The sequence below is a fragment of the Lynx rufus genome, unplaced genomic scaffold, assembly GCF_022079265.1.
Source record: "Lynx rufus isolate CCGP_SWC_20201006 ecotype Redwood Valley unplaced genomic scaffold, mLynRuf1.p SCAF_6, whole genome shotgun sequence".
Lineage (NCBI taxonomy): Eukaryota > Metazoa > Chordata > Mammalia > Carnivora > Felidae > Lynx > Lynx rufus.
Genome location: NW_025814878.1, coordinates 47,052,413 through 47,074,022, shown reverse-complemented (window position 1 = coordinate 47,074,022; position 21,610 = coordinate 47,052,413). Strand labels below are relative to the sequence as shown.

The following is a 21,610-nucleotide window of genomic DNA, read 5'->3' as shown; positions in this document are numbered from 1 at the left end:
AGCCTGCTTCAGATTCTGTGCCTCCCTCTCTCTCTTCCCCTCCCTGACTCACACTCTGTCTCTCTGTCTCTCTCTCTCTCTCTCAAAAACAAATAAATAAACATTAAAAAAAAGTGAAATTGGTAATACAGAAGGAAATGAATTCCACTTGCAATGTAGTGTTTAAGAGGTCAAATTCTGAAACACTGGTTTCTATTTGGAGTTAAAGGACCTACTACTGCCTGAGACTCTCAGTGCCCTAAATGATAAAAATTTACGACGTGTCCATGCATTTTCACTGCCCATATATAAGCTGCAAACTGAAGTGCACATACATTTCTCTATTCTTGCATTAGCAAAGTCCCAAGATCAGGTCCTTCTTAGAAAATGAACCTAGGATATTGACGATTGTGGATCTTGCATTTGCGTTAGCTCTAGAGTGCTGGTGGGAGTGGTGGCTGAGGAGGAAGAAGGAAGTGGTGATACAAGGGTGTCAAGTCAGAATGTTCTAGACCTTTTTTAGGCAGACTAAGCTGAAAGAGTCATCACAAACCCTGAGATCATGACCTGAACTGAAATCAAGAGTCAGACGCTTAACTGACTAAGCTACACAGGCACCCCAGCTTTCCATTCTTTTTTAAGGAGAGTATTTCATTTGCTGAATCCATCAAACTGGAAACTGACAGCTTTTTACTTCAAACTAGTAAGATTGGCTATATAATATGTAAAATATAAAATATAAACCAGTAAGATCAGCTACATAATATGTAAAACATAAGAATGCACAGCATTTCTTAACTACAAAAGCACTGGTACGACTCTGCATTACTATCTTGACAGAAGCCAACTTAGCCATTCAGAATTCAGCCACACTCTTCTCAGCCCTGGACACACAGGTGCACAGTCCCTTATCCATCACAGCTGTTCCTACAACATAGATGAACTCCAGCATATGAAGTGAGCCTTTATAAGCAACATGGTCTGGAAGAATGAATTATCTGGGGTTCGTGACTGCATAATATGACTTCGCTTACTGCAGACGGTATGAGTGTCAGGGACTGAACTTATGGCTCACGTTAATTGAGCAAAAAAGAAAGTGTCTCGTGCTTCAGGTGTGACTTTTGCTTGGAGCCTTTGTAGCGCAGACTGCCTCTGAAGCCCACTTTTCGTCCTCCTTTCTCTGGGAGTGAGATATAGCCTGTTCAGCCATAGTATTCCTGGGAAACAGTCTAAGAAGGGCACAAGGGTAGGCCCATAGGGAAAGGATTACTGCAGGGGAGGAAGGAATCCATGTCCTGGAATAAGATTCTGTGTTTGATATCCTGAAGAACAACATCTCTTCCTTTGATTTGTGTAACACTTTGCAGTGTTTTATTGTTCTTTAGACAACTCTGTAGTAGGCTGAGAAGATATTATTATCCCTCTTTAGAGGCTAACAGCATGGAAAGTGCCACTCAGTGACTTATTCAGGAGACCTTCCCTTGTGCTTTGTGGGTATCTGTGATTTTAGACTGTGTAGCCCTCTTTATTTTCTTGATAATATCAGCTGCCCCTGCTTATGATGTAGACCTAGGGGGAAGGGGAGAAACAGAGGTCTGGTCATCTCTTCCCCTCTGTGTGAGTAACCCTTGACCGTGGGCAGACTGCCCCTACAGGGGGCATGGGCATCTTCCATCTCTGTCTGTTGTGGGCATTGCTATGGTAGAGGAAGCCTCCCTCCATCAGTATCTGGGGGGTGGTGGCCAAGGATGTTCAGGAACTTTTTGCCCCAGCCAGGCTTTGGGTGTCTCTATTGTTGTTGTTATTATTATTATTATTATTATTATTATTATTAGTTTCAGAAATAGAATATAGTGATTTATCACTTACATATAATACCCAGTGCTCATCCCAGCAAGTGCCCTCCTTAATGCCCATTGCCCATTTAGCCCATCCCTCCACTCCCCTCCCCTCCAGCAACCATAAGTTTGTTCTCTGTATTTAAGAGTCTCTTATGGCTTGCCTCCCTCTCTGTTTTATCTTATTTTTCCTTCCCTTCCCCTATGTTCATCTGTTTTGTTTCTTAAATTCCACATATGAGTGAAATCATATGATATTTATCTTCCTCTGATGGACTTATTTCGCTAAACATAATACACTCTATTTCCATCCACAATGTTGCAAATGGCAAGATTTCATTCTTTCTGTCAGGGGCTCTGGGGTCTGTTAATGCCTCCTCTGATCCAGATGGCAGAGCTTCAAGGGCAGGGTGAGAGCCCATGTAGTTCTGGCCTAAATTGGCCTAAAAAAGTTCTGCCTTCTCCCACTGCAGTTCTGCAACCAGTGGGCTAGTATCCACCAGAGACTGTGCATGTAAAGACAGTGCTCTGGCCTGGCCTGCCTGTCACAGCTCCCATCTGGGCAACCACAGAACAGTGTGGGGAAGGGAGGGAGGCAGCTGGAACTGGAGCCAACAGCCTGTCTTCTAGCTTCCTGCTCTCCCGCCTGTTTTTCCTACGTTTGGTCTCAACCACCTTCAAACTCCTGAAGATTTCTTGGTTTTATAGTTTTGTTCTAATTGCTTAGCCCTGTTGTCTATGCCTTCCTTTGCCCTCAGCTTTTCTGATATCTTTGGTGTGTTATCTTAACCAGGCCTGGAAGTTTTCTGCTTGCCTCCCCAAGCCTCAGGCCCGTGCCAAATCTTTTGTTTCTTTATTTTTGTTTTTGTTTTGTGTTGGTTTTTTTGTTTGTTTTTTATTATGAAATTTATTGTCAAACTGGTTTCCATACAACACCCAGTGCTCATCCCAACAGGTGCCCTCCTCAATGCCCATCACCCACTTTCCCCTCCCTCCCACCCTCCATCAACCCTCAGTTTGTTCTCAGTTTTTAAGAGTCTCTTATGTTTTGAGGGAGCCAAATCTTTTTAAAAACAAATTCTGGGGGCGCCTGGGTGGCGCAGTCGGTTAAGCGTCCGACTTCAGCCAGGTCACGATCTCGCGGTCCGTGAGTTCGAGCCCCGCGTCGGGCTCTGGGCTGATGGCTCAGAGCCTGGAGCCTGCTTCCGATTCTGTGTCTCCCTCTCTCTCTGCCCCTCCCCCGTTCATGCTCTGTCTCTCTCTGTCCCAAAAATAAATAAAAACGTTGAAAAAAAAAATTTTTTTTTAAAAATAAAAAAAAAATAAAAACAAATTCTGACAGTGATTGTGTACATGATTAGGTAAGGTTAAAGTTCTGTACAAATAACAGGTATCATGTGACATCCTTCCCCCAAAATGAATCAAAAATCTCTACTTGCTGAAGATAAAAGTAAGTTATTTAAAAGTTTTCCAGTAGCATGTAATGATTTAGTTAGTAATTGTTAGTTCTGCAGTACTTTTCTTGACCTTCAAAAAAAGCTAATAAAAATTTAATTGTAAAAGTATCAATAATCAGAAAAAAATTTATATGATATATATATTTTTTGAGAGAGTGCAAGCAGGGAAGAGGGGCCGAGGGAGAGAGAGAGAATCTCAAGCAGGCTCTATGCTCAGTATGGAGCCCGATTCAGGGCTTGATCCCACGATCCTGAAATCGTGACCTGAGCCGACATAAAGAGTCAGACACTCAACCCACTGTGCCACCCAGGGGCCCTAAAAGAAAATGTTTTAAACAGTAGAAAAGTGGGAAGCCCTTTCATCATGTGCCCTAACCTCCCAGGGGCACATTAGAACAAAACTACAAGCCATGTCCCTGAGGGGAACATGAAGGCATGTAGCACAGACCACACTAGGACAGGTGTGCACTTGAGAAATAGTAGGTGGTCCTTGATCCATCAGCCCATTGGCCCATTGCTAGGTAGCCTCCTATCCTATGGAGCTGGCTGGGGGCACTTCCCTGTGACTCTTAGCTTCAAGCCTGGATTAGTGCTGTTCCAGTCTCCTCTAAGGAGGGGTGGTGTGGCAGTGAGGCTCAGCAGGTGGTCTCCTCAGTCCCCTCCTTCACAGTTCAAAGTATCTTAAGAGGGGCTGGAGTACACTTGGGGATTCTTGTGGTCCTGTGGAAACAGAATCCACATGCTAGGTTTTCAACAGTGTCCCTGCTTTGGGAGATGGATCCCTGGCCTGATCCTGCTCTTCCCTTGTCATTTGTCTCACTGCAAATACCTCCCCTTGTGTTCCCAGCTTCCTGCTGCAGTCACCCTTAGGTAAGTGAGGCCCTGAAAGATCATCTTCCTGGCTTCAAGAACACATTTAAGTAAATTGGGACACAGAATTCTTCTTCCTTCATTTGTAACAAACCCACTGTAAAATCAGGTACCCATTTGTAATTACAGTCTTATGCTACATAGGGCACTCATGTGTGCTTTTCTGAAATAAGCATACTACTGTCATTTGAAAGCTCATACCATTTTGTGTAATCTACTGAATTTATTGCAAATAGTTCCTTCTTTAGCTTACTTTTTATCCATTGTAATTTGTAGATTTGTTCAGCTGGGTCAGAGTCAACATAAACAAGACAAGAGCAGCCAGCAACTCTGTTCCAGGTGCCCAGATGGAGTTATAAAACTGTAAGTACGAGATTAGACCTTTAGAGAATCTTTGTATTCATGCCATTCATAGTACTTTTTTAAAAGACTTTTTAAGAAACTATTCAGTCTTACCACTATAAGCACTAAAGCATCTCCTCCTGGCGTGTTACCCAGGGAAAACTGGGTAGCTGTGGGCATGGGGAAGAGACTGACAGCTTTGACTTGAAATGTACCCTTTGGAGGTGGGATTGGAGTTGGTGGAAGCTTCCCTCCATAAACTCTGCTCTCCAGTGGGTAGAGGTGGGATGACAAAATAGCACCGCCCCTGAAGACAGGCTCCTCAGGAGCAGTGATGGGTTTGTCATTTCTGCTCAATATCCCACTGGTTCTAATAACTTTGCTGTAAGTTAAACAGGTGTTTAGTAAATTCTTAAACAGAATCAGGTTCACATCCTGGATCACAGCTCTGTTACTTCTTGGTTTTTTTTGTTTTTTTTTTTGTTTTCACCTTGATTAAGTTTGTGTGGCTTAGTTTCCTCATCTGCAAAATGGGATGGTAATACTCTGTAGGAGGTAGGCTTAAACACAATAATGCATTCAACGTACCGAGAACAATATCTGGTAAAAAGTTCTCAGTAAGTTGTGACCATCTTCATGTTCATCATTATCGTCTGCTTGTTGGGACCAAACAAAGCAAAGGTTATGACCGGGAGAGGCTCCTAAAGCCATCTGCTCAGTTGAGTTTCTTCTAGAAAATGAATCACTGTGGATATTAAATGACGTAGTATACGTGAGGTGTCTAGATTAGTGTCTGACATATAGTTGACATTTAGCAAATTTTCTGTTCCCTTTTCCTAGAGCAACTTTATCAGTTTGTTTAATAAATTATTTGATACATACTGATTGCCTAACTTCTCTGTGTACTGCATCTGCACGTTCTTGATTGATAGTTAAGAGGCTGTTATAATAATTTCGGGCAAAGACTGGTGGCTGGGAAGACTTGGGAAATGGAATAGATTTGGGGAATGTTTAGGAGGTGAAATGAGACATGGATACTAACTTGTCACGGAGGGAGAGAAAGATGGCCTTATCCAGAATGGCCCTTAGATTTTTTGGTTTGTATAACAGGTTTGCTTGCTTGCTTACTTGATACATTTATTCATTTAGCAGCTAGGTATTGACTACACCTATGTTAGAATCATTCAAAGCTTTCATTTACTAGCTAAGGAGTGCTATAGGAGAATCCAGTTTGCATTTAAAGTAGCATCAGAGTGGCCATGTTTAGGAGGCATTTGGGTCAACTGATCTGGAACTTCTGGGGATGTAAATGGTGATGGTCATTTCCTTCTGGGGATGTACATGCATATGGGTGATAATTAAAGCCAGTGGCTATGGATGAGGCCACCTAGGAAAAGAGAATAGAATCTCTTATGGTTTGTCTCCCTCCCTCTGTGTAACTTTTTTCTCCCCTTCCCCTTCCCCATGGTCTTCTGTTAAGTTTCTCAGGATCTACATATGAGTGAAAACATATGGTATCTGTCTTTCTCTGCCTGATTTATTTCACTTAGCATAATACCCTCCAGTACCAGCCACGTTGCTGCAAACGGCCAGATTTCATTCTTTCTCATTGCGAAGTAGTATTCCATTGTGTATATAAACCACATCTTCTTTATCCACCATAAGAAACTCTTAAATACTGAGAAAAAACTGAGGGTTGATGGGGAGTGGGGGAGAGGGGAAAGTGGGTGATGGGCATTGAGGAAGGCACCTGTTGGGATGAGCACTGGGTGTTGTATGGAAACCAACTTGACAATAAATTATATTTAATATAAAAAAAGTAATGTATGCAAAAATAAAATAAATAAGCTGACAAAAAAAAGAGAGAATAGAGTGAGAAAAGGTCTTCTATCGAGTCTTGAGGGGATCTAACAGCTGAGACAGAGAGAAAACTCCAGAGGAGGCAGAGATAGCTAATCAGAGAAGGGGAGGGAATGACACAGTGTTTATCACATCCTTATCAAGGGCTACTTATCCCTTCCTTCTCTCCCCTGTCACTATTTTTTTTTCTTTTTTTTCCCTCTTTTAAAAAAGAAAAAAAAAAAACATATAAACCCCTATTAATTTAGAGACTGTTTTTCTTTCTTAAGTCTAATTAGCTTAAGGAAGTTTGGGCTCCCAAATGAATTGGTGTAGATGTGGCCCAAAAAGGAAAGTGTTTAAATGTGTTAGTAAAAGAATAGACTCTGTTAATGAAATTTATTATACAAATTGATTGTTCCATTAATGATATGGCACAATTTGGGAGAAAAAGATAAAATGAATATAGCTTTCAAAATAAAAGTATTTTGTGTTTTTTCTTCAATATTGTATCTCAGTTGGTCTTGCAGTTATTACTTTTAAATGCTTTTCTGAAAATATTTAATATTTGTTTGTCTGAGTCATAGCCCATATGAAAACCTTGTGGATCTAGAGTTTTGTTTTGTTTTTTGACCTTTTCCACTTAATTAGTGAAGAATCTAACACGAGTGTCTTTTTGCACAGTACCTTCAACAGGATAACAGAGAGCCCGATAGGTTCTGCCTTGTGTTGTCATGGCAACTGCCCAAGAGGGTTGTTGTTTGGGAGTGTACGTGTCTTTGTGTGTGTCCATGGGTGCCTGCTGTAAATTGAAATTCTCTAACTAGGTTCTTAAAATGTCAGCTATTCATTTTTAGAGTTCTAAAGCTACGCCAAACCAAGAGCAATTAGATTTATATGAGATTATTGAAATTCTTACCTTGTTTTAGGTTCTAGTATATTTTAAAACAGTAATAATTTTAAGTTTATATACATCTTCAGATAATTTGCAGTCTTACCACTTTTTCTTGAAATCTTGAGGCAAACCAGTATTCCCTTGTGAAATGTGAGGTAAATACAACACCAAATAGAAGAATTACTGACAGTAAACAACTGGCAAGGAGCCAGTATAGCAGGAGCCCCTGAAACAGAGGTGCAGAAATTTGGGTGGAGGAGCTGGACACTTTCACCCAAGGTTCTGGGCACATTTCTTAGAAGTAGATATTAAATCCAAACTGGTCAGTGTTCTACACTGTTAGCCCAATACTCAAAGCTGTATTTCGTTTGAGTGTGACCCCTCCCTTCAACTCCTACCACTCCTTGAGTGTATGGGTGGTGACTAGGGGGAAGTGACATGAGCCAACATTTACTGACACTCAGCATGTGATGGGCATTGTTCTATGCACCTTTACCTGAATTAGCTCAGTTCTCACAGTAATCCTATGAAGTAGATCTTTCTATCATCTTCATTTTACAGATGGGGAAACTGAAGCACAGAGAAGTTATGTAACTTGCTCAAGGTCTAACAGCTAGCAAGGGGAAGAACCAGGCAGGATTCGAACCCAGACAGGCTGACTCCCCATCTCTAGGCTATAAATGCCTACTGTTACCAGCTGCTTTTATAACCACTGTGGTAGGAATACTGAGTAATTAGTGTGGAAAGCCCTCACTTTGATCTTCTGACATCATCTGGGTTTATAGACACCTCTGTATCCAGACATAATGTCTCTGCTCTGTTAATCTTGAATTTTGTTTTAATACTTAAATATAATATTTAAAATAATATACCTTTATTCTTTCCCAGTACCCAGAATATTGTCCCTAATGCAGACATGCTTCTTGGACAAGCATACTTTGCTTGACTTACATTATGGCATGGAGGTCATTTAGCCACCATAGGAACAGCCACTGCTGCTGTTCACGATGACCGCTGCCCTACTAGGTTCTAACTTTCTAGAGGAAAGCCCATCTTCGCGTCCCCTGTTGCGCCCAGAATACTTTGTTAAATTGTGTGCTCAGTAAATATTTGTTGAAATGTACTGAATCTCGTTCCCATTCCCTCCCATTTCTGCCAGAATCTGTATGAGGCCCCCTGAGCATCCCTGCCCATAAACCACCTCACCACCATCTCCCTGGTTTTCAGCCACACTCCCAGTGGCTCCTTTCACCCCACATCCTTGAACATTCTTTAGTTTTTCCACTGTTCTCTTTCCTGCTCATAAGCCCTTTGCCCTCCTGTACTTCTTTGTTCCCTTCTGATAGAAGAAAAAAGTTAAGCACATGAGATTTTCAGCTTTTTTCCCCCTCTATCCTGTTTCCCCTTGCACCCGGGACCAAATGCAGAGTGAAAAGACCCGAGTGGAAGGACTGGCTGTGCCAGGGCAGGGGGGAGGTGTTGTGTGGCCCTGCGGTGATTCACTGTATTCATGCAAGACCAACCTGTTCTCGTTTTACACTCCTACCAGTTCTCTGGGAGTTTTTAACCAAGCAACAAATGCCAATCAGTGTAGGTTAAAAGGAACATGAACACACATATTATTAGTGCCTGCTATTCTGTGGCCTACCTATTCCAGGAAGATGTCTCACTCGTTTAGAAATTACCTCTAAGAAATTGTTCAAAATATAAGACATAGAGTTTAGATAAATGCTGCCTAACTTACGTTTCTTCCAACACAGGATAGGCTGAAATGAAATATAAGGTAAATAAGTGTGTTTACTCTTTCAGAACCATCAGGTTGAATTTATTCCCTAAGTCCACGTCATAATAAGAAGCATTTACTGACCTGATGGTGAATGCCCACAGGTAAGGGTTTCTATTAGGGAAAGGGCTTCACAAATCACAGGGTACTTTCATCTCATCACATTTTCCCACTGATGAGATGAACATGACACAGTGGCCATGATTAATTCAGCTTTGTTTTCTTTTCGTGACTCGTTTTCAATGCTGTGTTCCCTATGTACGAGTCACTCTCTGGGGTCCCCCCGCACTGATTTCATCTAGTCCTCTGCAGACAGTGCTCTGGTCTCTGTGCTGCAGGCTAGTAAGTATTTCTACCTTCACGGGTAACTCTTGTTATCTTTCCTAAACACCCGTAGTACAGTCTCTAAAGGTTTAAGGATTTAGCGCAGTTAGGAGGCAGTGATCAATGGTTAATCAGCTAATTCCCTCCACAGGCGAGAGATGAGAAATGACAACACTCCTCAGCCCAAGGAAACTAGTCTGTGACCTCTTCCTCACCCCAGAAATTACCGCGACAGTCTTTTTTCCTCTTTCGTTCTCTTCTTTTTCTTTACCCTCTTTGGCTTTTCCTTTTTTACCTTTTCTATTTCCAGATCACCCCTTTCTGTTCACTCCTTCCCCTTCTGTTTCTTTTTACTTTACCTTCTTCTCTCCCTCACCATCCTCTCTCCATCCCTCCTGAGTATTTTTAATTGTTTTTTCTTTGTAATACAGTAATCTCTCCAAAACAGAAGTTTCCCTTATGTATTTCCCTCATATCAAACTATTAATTCTTGACTCATTAGTGAGCCATGAAGTTAATTGAGTGGGCCCCCACACAGCGAAATAAAATAAAACCAAGCTGAATCCAAAAGAGAGTTCCAGTGCATGGTGAAAAGTATAGTTGTCTTGGGGCGCCTGGGTGGCGCAGTCGGTTAAGCGTCGGACTTCAGCCAGGTCACGATCTCGCGGTCCGTGAGTTCGAGCCCCGCGTCGGGCTCTGGGCTGATGGCTCAGAGCCTGGAGCCTGTTTCCGATTCTGTGTCTCCCTCTCTCTCTGCCCCTCCCCCGTTCATGCTCTGTCTCTCTCTGTCCCAAAAAATAAATAAACGTTGAAAAAAAAAAATTTAAAAAAAAAAAAAAGTATAGTTGTCTTGTTTAGTGGCATTTTATTTCTCTGCATAAATAAGCTATATATATTGGTTTGCTGTGCAAAGTGCGTTTCTTATTGTAGGTAACAGTCACAGGTTGGATTTATATGAATGCACTTTTTCTAGAACCACATGACTTAAAAAATTTAGCTCAGTTCCTGGCATGTAGGTATTTAATAAATGTTTGTTGATTGAATGAAAGTGTGTTTGAGTGATTTCTCTTGGGAATAATTAGAAACAGAAAAGAGAGGTCAGCAAGACAAAAGAGTCAGGAAGAGATGAGAGAGTATTCTGTGGTATATCCATCATAGGTAAAATAAATGCAGGCCTTGAAAAATATACTCTCGTTACTTAAAATGAATCGAGAGCTGGGATGGGCATGTAAGGGAAGGAAGTGGCAAGAAGCCAAAGCTGAAAGAACAGAAGAGCCATTAGATATTTAGATAAAATGAATGCCTCTTTATTGGAATATTACCTACAATAGCGTCTGCATACTATGTTAAGATGAACTTAATGGAGCAAGGTGAATTTGTTGAAACTTTCAGAGAGGGCTATCCTGGAAGGTTTCTAGCATATAAAGAATAATAAATGTAAATTTAATTGTAAGTACTTAAGTTATTAACTTAAGGTATCAAAATGCCTTTATTATATATTTTTTAAATGTTTATTTTTGAGAGACAGCAAGTGGGGGAGGGGCAGAGAGAGAAGGAGACAAAGACTCTGAAGCAGGCAGTGCAAGGTCAGTGCAGAGCCCTGCGTGGGGCTCAAATTCACAAAGTGAGATCATGATGTGAGGTGAAGTCAAAAGTTGGACGCTTGGACACTTAACCGACTGAGCCACCCAGGCACCCTTATGTATTTTTTAACTGTGCATATTACCTGTTTTATTTTGGTAACTCCCACTTATGGGGGCTTTCACAGGTTCACATGAAGTCTTAAGTACCCCCTTAACATGGGTTTTGTTGTCAGTTTCAGGAACATAGCTCTTGTGTAAGGTAAGGTATACAGACCTTACTCATAGGGTATCAAAGGCAGTAAATGGACAGATATTTAATGCGTGCTCACCATGTGCCGGTTTGATGTTTGTGGTACACAGTTGAATGGGTTATAGTCCCTGCCTCTGAGGGTTTGCATTGACCTGTGGGTTGGTGATTCTAGGTGTTAGGGAGGTGCTATGAAGATGACAGCAGAGGAGACTTTTGGGGTTTGAGGAGAACCCAAATCAGACAGAGATTCTTGGGCAGGCTTTATTCTCAGGCTAAATTCTAAGGGAAAGATGGAGTTATTTGGCTGAAGAAGACAAAGAAGGCTTTGGGCAGAGGCTCAAGACCATGCACCACTTTTGGAGATCCAGACGTAATCCTATGTCTAATGCAAGGGGATTGTCACTGAGAGACATAACACAGGTAGAGACAAAATTGGGTGGAGGTGCTAAGTGAGAGACAGTGACCCTGGTCCTATAAGCTTGTTTTAACCAGGGGAGTGATAGGCTTATATTTGCATTTTAGAAAGGTCACTCTGGAAGTAAGCCTGGAGAATGGATTGGAGGCAGGGAGGTAAACAGCGTATCTGTCAGAAACATCAGGGCAAGAAAATGCTTGGAGTGTGCTATTGACAGCTGAAATAAAGAAGAGGGATTATTTTGCAAAGGTGAAATCTATAGCATTTCGTAAAACTTGGTGTAGTAGATTGGGTGTGAGGAACATGTGAGAGACTGGCACTTTCTGGTGTGGTTGACTAGATCTGGGTTGCCAGGATGAAGATGCATGACATCCTTAAGTTTGGGGGCTAAGGTTGCATTCATGACAGTAATAGCACATATAAGATGATTTGTTTGGGATTCATGAGGTTTTAGATTACAGAGATTAGATAAATTTAAGTTTGGGGGTTTTATTGCTCTTGAGTTAAAAAGCAAGTTAGGGGCGCCTGGGTGGCGCAGTCGGTTAAGCGTCTGACTTCAGCCAGGTCACGATCTCGCAGTCCGTGAGTTCGAGCCCCGCGTCAGGCTCTGGGCTGATGGCTCAGAGCCTGGAGCCTGTTTCCGATTCTGTGTCTCCCTCTCTCTCTGCCCCTCCCCCGTTCATGCTCTGTCTCTCTCTGTCCCAAAAAAAAATAAATAAACGTTGAAAAAAAAATTAAAAAAAAAAAAGCAAGTTAAATTTCTTTCTCTAAAGGGATCCGAGTGAAATAGTTTATTATACATGCTTTTAAAATTTTCTGGAGACCCATGTTCGGTTTAGAGGGGGAAAATACTTCAATTCCTGACAGAGATGAAGAATTTATTATGGCTTTAAATGTATTTTTAGTCTGTAAAACACAGTCTAATTTTTTACATGAGCAAGCAGGTTAATCCTGGGGGGACAGATTTGGATATCTGATATGGCCATGTGAAGGGTATTACTCATTGGTTTTCTTAGCTCTGTATGCAGGAATCACATTTTGTAACTGCTTAACCTTTTGTTATTTTGTTATTTTACCAAATTATCAACAATTTTGTGTATGTAAGGTGAGTGGGATGGTTTTGGGCAGATAGAGTGATTACTGAGCCTTGTGCTATGTCACCACGGCTTCCTAACAGCTATTACTTTTGCACAACGAAAATGTGTGCCCAGGTATGATGTGTTCATTGCCCTTGTCTTCTTTGATCATATATGAGAAGTCTTTTCAGTTAAGATAAATTTTTGGTTGAAAGACAAAAAGTACTCTCAATTTTATATTTAACTGAAGCTGTACTGTCCTCTGTGTTATGCAGAACCCCTTGGTGCTTTTACACATGATTTAAAAAATGAAGTACAAATCCCTTTAAGTCCTGATTGTGTTTAATATTCAACAACAGGCATCAATAGTCTTTTAATGATATATAAGTAACTTTCCTTATTTATCATTTTATGTTATCACTCATTTTCCTTATGGTCTTATGAAGAAATTTGAGGAGTACTACCGTAGAAATCAGTTGCATTATGTTTTCATAATTAGAACTCTGCTCATATTTTATAAACATCCTTCTGCCATTCCCTCCCAATTTAATGGGAATAGAAAGCCCTCAGTAAATAGAACCCAACGTGTGGTATTTTTAATCTAAAACCAATCTAGGGGGTGCCTGGCTGGCTCAGTTGGTAGATCATGCAATTCTTGGTCTTGGGGTTGTGAGTTTGAGCCCCATGTTGGGTGTAGAGATTGCTAAAATGAAATCTTAAAAAATAAATTTAAAAATAAAATAAAATAAAATAAAATAAAATAAAATAAAATAAAATAAATAAAAAGACTATGAGTTACTTGAGGGCAGGGCTTATCTGTTTTTGTATACCCAGGTTATTGGGGATACCTGATACATAGTAAGCATTAAATACATTATGAATGCATAATATTCAATATTTAATCATTTTACCTTTTTTAGTAATATCATGCAATAGTTAGGTGTGAGGGAGAAATACCGAGGTTAACCAATTGGAGAAAACGGCAAGACAAATGACAAATATTCTTAAGTTTTTATTTGACTGTATGCTTGACCCTTAAACAACATGGCGGTTGGGGTGTCAACACCTCCTACCCTGCATAGTCAAAAAGCTGTGTTTAATTGTGGACTCTCCCAAAACTTAATTACTAATAGTCTACTGCTAACTGGAAGCCTTAGTAATAACATAAAGTCAAGTAACATATGTTTTATATGTTTTATATGTTATCTACTGAATTCTTACAATAAAGTAAGCTGGAGAGAAGAAATTATTAAGAAAATCATAAGGAAAAGAAAATACATTTACAGTATTATGTTTATAAAAAAAATAAAAACAAAAAACCCTGTCTGTAAGTGGACGTACACAATTCAAACCGATGTTGTTCAAGGGTCATCTGTAGTTTATTTTCAGGTTTAGATGTAGCAACTCAAACTTCCTGTCAGGTATCTCATCAATTTCTCAGTTGACAAATATTGCTATCCCTATTGGTTAACTTGTACCTTATGTTAGGACAAGCTAAAATAGGGCCATGATACTCCTTTTTCATTTTATTTCAATTCAGCTGTATTGAGATTTAATTGACATACAACATTGAGTAAGTTTAAGGTTTACAATATAATGATTTGATATATGTATCTATTATATAATGATTACCACAGTAAGGTTAGTTATCACACCTATCACCCCAGATAGTTAGGTGTGTGTGTGTGTGTGTGTGTGTGTGTGTGTGCATGTGTGGTGAGAATTTTAAAAAATTTACTCTTAGTAACTTTCAAATATACAATACAGTATATAACTGGAAGTTTGTAGCTTTTGATCACCTTCACCCACTTCCCTAGCCCCACCTTCTGCCTCTGGCAACCACCACTCTATTCTTGGTTTCAGTGAGTTCAGAGTTTTTAGATTCCACATGTAAGTGAGATCATGCAGTATTTGTCTTTTTCTGACTTATTTCACTTAGCATAATGCCCTCAAGGTTCATCCATGTTGTCACAAATGACAGAATTTCTTGTTTTTAATGGCCAAATAATATTCCATTACATACACACACTGTCACACACACACATTTCATAAATATATACATCTTGCATTTTCTTGTTTCATCCATTGATACCCATTTAGGTTGTCTCCATGTCTTGGCTATTGCAAATAATGCTACAGTGAACATAGGGGTGCAGATAACTCTTCAAGATAGTGATTTCCTTTCCTTTAGCTATATACCCAGAAGTGAAATTGCTGGATCATATGATATTGCTCTTTTTAATTTTTTGAGGAACCTCCATACTGTTCTCCATAGTGGCTGTATCAATTTGCATTCCCATCAACAGTGTAAAAGGGTTCTCTTTTCTCCACATCTTTTTTTTTTTTTTTAATTTTTTTTTTCAACGTTTATTTTATTTTTGGGACAGAGAGAGACAGAGCATGAACGGGGGAGGGGCAGAGAGAGAGGGAGACACAGAATCGGAAACAGGCTCCAGGCTCTGAGCCATCAGCCCAGAGCCTGACGTGGGGCTCGAACTCACGGACTGCGAGATCGTGACCTGGCTGAAGTCAGACGCTTAACTGACTGCGCCACCCAGGCGCCCCATCTTTTCTCCACATCTTAACAAACCCTTTTTATTTCTTTTTTTTTTTTATATAAAAGCTATTCTAATAGATATGAGGTGATATATCATTGTGGTTTTGATTTGCATTTCCCTGATGATCAGTGATATTGAACACCCTTTCGTGTTCCTGTTGGCCACTTTGTCTTCTTTGGAAAAATGTCTACTCAGGTCCCTTGCCCATTTTTAATTGGATTGTTTGGGGGTTTTGTTTGTTTTGCTTTTGCTTTTGTGTTGTATGAGTTCTTATATATATATATATATTTTGGATTTTAATCCTTTGCCAGATGTGTGGTTTGCAAATATTTTCTTCCATTCTATAAGTTGCCTTTGCATTTTGTTGATCATTTCTTTTGCTGTACAGAAACTTTTTAGTTTGATGTAGTCCCACTTGTTTATTTTTGCTTTTGTTGCTTAGGCTTTTGGTGTCATATCCATAAAATCATTGCCAAGACCAGTGTCAAGGAAATTTTTTTCCTATGTTTTTTTCTAGGAGTTTTATGGTTTCAGATCTTACATTAAGTCTTTACTCCATTTTGAGTTGCTTTTTGTGTCCAGTGTAAAATAGGGGTCCAATTTCATTCTTTCACATGTAAATATCCACTTTTCCCAGCACCATTTATTGAAGAGACTGTCTTTCTTCACAAGTATTCTTGGCTCTATTGTCAAATATTAGTTGACTGTGTATGCATGAGTTTATTTCTGGGCTCTCAGTACGATTCTGTTGGTCTGTATCTTCTTATGCCAACATCATACTGTCTTGATAACTATGGCTTTGTACACAAGTTTGAAATCAAGAAGTGTGATGCCTTCAGTTTTGTCCTTCTTTCTCAGGATTGCTTTGGCTATTTGGGTCTTTTGTGGTTCCATGTGAATTTTAGGATTATTTGTTCTATTTCCGTAAAAAATGCTATTGGAATCTTGATAGGGATTATCAAATCTATAGATTACTTTGGGTAGTCTGGACTTTTTTACAGCTCTAATTCTTGTAGTCCATGAACATGGGATATTTTTCCATTTGTTTATCATCAGTTTCTTTTTTCAATGTTTTACACTTTTCATTGTCTACAATTCTTGGTTACGTTTATTCTCTTCTTGGTTACATGTAACGTTCTTGGTTACATTTATTCCTATGTATTTTACTGGTTTTGATGCTATTATAAATAGGATTGTTTTCTTCATTTCTTTTTCAGATAATTTGTTTTTAGTGTATAGGAAGGCAACTGATTTTTGTATGTTGATGTTATATCCTGCAAATTTACTGAATGGATTTATTAGTTCAACAGTTTTTTGGTGGAGTCTTGTAGGATTTTCTATATATAAGATAATGTCATCCGTAAAAAGAGATAATTCTACTTCTTCCTTTCCTATTTGAATGCCTTTCCTCTCTTTTTGTTGCCTGGTTGCTCTGTCCAGGACTTCCAGTACTGTGTCAAATAGAAGTGGTGAAAATGGGCATCTTGTTTCTGATGTTAGAAGGAAAGCTTTCAACCTTTCACCATTAAGTTTGATGTTAGCTACGTACTTATCATAAATGACCATTATTATGTTCTTCTATACACAGTTTATTGAGAATTTATCATAAATGGATGCTGAATTTCATCAAATGCTTTTTTTGCATCTATTATTCTATTAATGTAGTGCATCATGTTGATTGATTAGCATATGTTGAACCATGCATGCATCTCTGGGATGAATCCCACTTGATCATAGTGTATAATCTTTTTAATGTCCCAGTGAATCTGTTTGCTAGTATTTTGAGAATTTTCACACCTATATTCATTGGGATACTGGCCTGTAGTTTCCTTTTCTTGTAGTGTCCTTATCTGTCTTTGATATCTGGGTAATGCTGGCCCCATAGAATGAGTTTGGGAGTGTTCCCTGATCTTCATTTTTTTTTTTTTTTTTTTTTGGAACAGTTTGTGAAGGATTGGCTTTAATTCTTCAGTAGAATTCATCAGTAAAACCATCTGGTTCTGGGTTTTTCTTTGGGGGCAGGTTTTTTGTTACTGATTCAATCTCCTTACTCATTAGTAGTTTAAGATTTTCTGTTTCTTCATGATTCAGTCTTGGTTGGTTGTATGTCTCTAGGAAATTATTCAATTCTTCTAGGTTGTTCAGTTTGTTGGCATATAGTTATTCATAATGGTCTCTTAAAATTCTTTGTATTTCTGTGATAATAGTTGTAACATCTCCTCTTTCATTTATAATTTTATTGATTTGAGTCCTCTCCCTTTTTTTCTTGGTGAGTCTAGCTAAAGGTTTGTCTATTTTGTTTATCTTTTCAAAGAATCAGCCCTTGATTTTGTCTGTCTTTTCTATTATTTTCCTATTCTCTGTCTCATTTCTGCTTCAATGTTTATTATTTCCTTTCTTCTGCTAGTTTTGTGCTTATTTTGTTCTTCTTTTTATAACTCCTTGAGGTGTTAGGTTAGTTGTTTATATGAGCTCTTTCTTTTTTTCTTCATGAATGTATTTATCTCTGTGAACTTCCCTCTTAGAACTGGTTTTGCTGCATCCCATAAGTTTTGGTATGTTGTGTTTCCAATCTTATTTGCCTCAACGTAGTATTTTTATTTCCATTCTGATTTCTTCTTTGATCCATTGGTTGCTCAGCAGTGTGTTAATTTACATATCTTTGTGAATTTTCCACTTTTCCTCCTGTTATGGATGTTTCTAGTTTTATTCCATTGTGGTAGAAACAAAAAAGAAAAAGAAAAAGATACTTGATAAAATTTCAGGCTTCTTGACTTTGTTGAGACTAATTTTACAGCCTAATTCGTGGTGTATCCTAAAAATGTTTTATTATATGCTTGAGAAGAATGCTTACTCTGTCGCCGTTGGATGGAATGTTCTATATGTGTCTGTTAGGTTCATTTGGTCTATAGTGTTTTTCAAATCTGCTATTTCTTTATTGATTCTCTGTGTAGATAATCTGTGTGTTGACACTGGGGTAGTAACTGTGTTGCTGTTTATTTCTCTTTTTAGTTCTATGAGCATTTGCTTTATATATCTAGGTGCTTTGATGTTGGGTGCATAAATATTTATAATTCTTATATCTTTGCAGTGGATTGACCCCCTTTTCAGTATATAATTACTTTCTTTATCTCTTTTGATAATTTTTAACTTAAAGTCTATTTTGTCTGATATAAGTATAACTACTCTGCTGCTTTTTCTGGTTACCAGTTACTTGAAATGTCTTTTTCCATCCCTTCACTGTCAGTCTGTGTGTGTCCGTAAAACAAATCCAGTTTCTTGTAGGCAGCATATCGTTGGGTCTTGTGTTTTATCCATTTAGCCACTCTATGTCTCTTGATTAGAAAATTTAATACAGTTATGTTTAAAGTAATTAATGATAGGTAAAGACTTACTGTTGCTATTTTGTTCATTGCTTTCTGTTTTGTTGATTCTTTGTTCCTTATTTCCTCTCTTGCTATCTTCTTTTGTGATTTGATGGCTTTTTGTAGTAGTAGTATGCTTTGACTTCTTTTGTGTGTCTACTGTAGTTTTTCCTTTGTGGTGAGCATGAGGCTTACATAAAATATATTTATAACATCCTATTTTAAACTAATAACAACTTCAATTGCATACAGAAACTACTTTTACCTATCTTCCTCTTACATTTTAGGTTACCAGTGTTACAGTTTACATCTTTTTATATTGTCTGTCCAAAAATAAATTGTTATAGTTATGTTTTTTAGATACTTTTTTTTAAACTTTAAACTAGAGTTGCAAATGAATTACACAGTACCATTACAGTATTAAAGGATCTGACTTTGATTACATATTTACTATTACCATTGAATATTACACATTCATATGTTTTTGTAATGTTAATTAGCATCCTTTTATTTCCACTGCCCACTAAGCCCCCTGGCCAGACAGGGCCATCAGCTCGGCTATGCAGATGAGCACAGCCACCACCTCGGATCTCTGCAGGGGCGCAGCTGCAAAGAGAAATGTGGTCTGCCAAGACTGAGCCCTGGTTCCTATAAACCCCGCCTACCTTCTCAGTGGTCAAGCCCTGCAGATTTCCTGTGATCCCTGTGAGGCAAGATCCAAATGGGCCTCCTGGGAAGAGCCCTGCAACGCTGGGGGTGCTGGATGTCCACTTTGGGCTCTTTTCCCCCCAGTGTAGAAACCATATGCCCAGGGGACTCCTCTTTTTTTTTTTTTTTAATATATGAAATTTATTGTCAAATTGGTTTCCATACAACACTCAGTGTTCATCTCAAAAGATGCCCTCTTTGGGGCGCCTGGGTGGCGCAGTCGGTTAAGCGTCCGACTTCAGCCAGGTCACGATCTCACGGTCCGGGAGTTCGAGCCCCGCGTCAGGCTCTGGGCTGATGGCTCGGAGCCTGGAGCCTGTTTCCGATTCTGTGTCTCCCTCTCTCTCTGCCCCTCCCCCGTTCATGCTGTGTCTCTCTCTGTCCCAAAAATGAATAAACGTTGAAAAAAAAAAATTTAAAAAAAAAAAAAGATGCCCTCTTCAGTACCCATCACCTACCCTCCTCTCCCTCCCACCCCCCATCAACCCTCAGTTTGTTCTCAGTTTTTAAGAGTCTCTTATGCTTTGGCTCTCTCCCAGGGGACTCCTCTTGGTATGGCATTGTGCTGTCCTGGGAAGGGGCAGTGTGGTCAGAGTGTAGCCACTCCTCTGAACCTTTGTAAGGTCATCCTTCTCAATCTTTGTTTTTCCAGGGGGTGCTTTAGCCTCATCCCTGGGTCCTGAGATTTTCACAGAGCTGTCTTGTCTATGGGTATTTGCCAGTTGGCCTTGTGAAGGGGAGTGGTCAGGAATGATCTGTGGCACCACCTTGATCCATACTTGCCTGATTTTCAGTTCCCTGCTGCTACCAAATTGCTGCAGCTCTTCAAAAGAATTCTTCAAAAGCATTCCTTCCCCATATGTAACTGGCTCTTAGAATCCCGTGATCAACATGCGTAGAATAGAACCATGATTTCCTAATTTCCATTTGTCTGTTGTTTTCAAATACATGAAGCTCTAAAAGTTTTGCTTTGTTTTTATATTTAACTTACTCTTAGAGTCTTATGATTAAAAAAAAAGTTACAACAGTTTGATCTCAGTTGAAAAGAATGAAAATTTTTCCATTTTTAAAAATCCTCTCAAACCCACGTTCCATTAGCGTATAAAAAAACCCTAAGATGGTTTACATCCATTAGTAAAGGGTCATGGTTTCTACTCTGTATGTGTGATGTCACCAAAACACTAATTAAGCACCAAAGTACCTGAATAAAATGTATCCTTTCCTCTCCAGAAGTAAAAAGGGATCTTGACTTTCTTAACCATTTTGTTTTACTATGTATAATTGTGTTAGGAATTCATTACTTAATGTTAAAGTCAACCAGCACTGTACATCAAAGTAATATTTCTTTGAAAATAAAACTCTTTTAGGCTTATCTCAAAAGAGAATTGCTAAATTAATAGTTCCTTTATTATTCGGTTAGCAAATAGGAAAGTAAATTGACTACAGTTAATATGTTAGATACATTTATTTTTAACAATAGACTAGAGCTAGGAAAAACATTCTGATAATCTCAGAAGAGTCAATAAATGTTTAGCAGATAGCAAAAGAGCAAAATGTAATTTTCGGTATCTTTTTGGGAACTCTAAATAAAATTGCTAGCATACCACAGCTATATTATGTGTTTGGTTCCAGACGACTGCAGTAAAGCAAATATTGCAATGAAGTAATTCAAATGAATTTTTTGTTTCCCAGTGCATATAAAAGTTATGTTTATACTACAGTGTAGTCTATTAAGTGTGTAATAACATTATGTCAAAAAAACAATGTATAGACCTTCACTTAACAAATACTCTATTGCTAAAAAATACTAACCTTTTAGCAAGTCATAATCTTTTTGCTGGTGGAGGGTCTTAACCTTGATGTTGAGGGCTGCTGACTGTTCAGAGTGGTGGTTGCTGAAGGCTGGGGTGGCTGGGGCAGTTTCTTAAAATAAGACAACAATGAAGTTTTGCCGCATCTATGGACTCTTCCTCTGATGAATGATTTCTCTGTTGCATGCGATGCTGTTTGATAGCATTTTACCCACAATAGAACTTCTTTCAGAATTGGAGTCAAACCTCTCAAACCCTGCCACTGCTTTCTCAGCTAAGTTTATGTCATCTTCTAAGTCCTTTGTTGTCATTTCAGCAATCTTCACAGCATCTTCACTAGGAGTAGTAGATTCCATCTCTGGAAACCACTTTCTTTGCTCCTCCATAGAAGCAATTCCTCATCTGCTCAAGTTTTCTCATGAGATTGCCGCAATTCACTCCCATCTTCAGGCTCTACTTCTAGTTCTAGTTAGTTCTCTTGCTGTTTTCACCACTTCTGCAGTTACTTCCCCCACTG

At 39.1% G+C, this 21,610-nt stretch overlaps 1 protein-coding gene across 4 annotated transcripts in view; it reads left to right on the top strand.

Annotated features, from left to right (window-relative positions):
* Window positions 1-21,610, top strand: part of FIG4 (FIG4 phosphoinositide 5-phosphatase) — a 134,124-nt gene that overhangs the window by 86,918 nt on the left and 25,596 nt on the right. For 3 of the 4 annotated variants that reach the window (XM_047101313.1, XM_047101316.1, XM_047101315.1), the window contains one exon: window positions 4,421-4,507. In XM_047101313.1, coding sequence (XP_046957269.1) covers window positions 4,421-4,507 — 87 coding nt within the window. Of the gene's footprint in view, window positions 1-4,420; window positions 4,508-9,029; window positions 9,956-21,610 lie in introns of those variants that run through there. The other variant, XM_047101314.1, reaches the window with a different exon arrangement.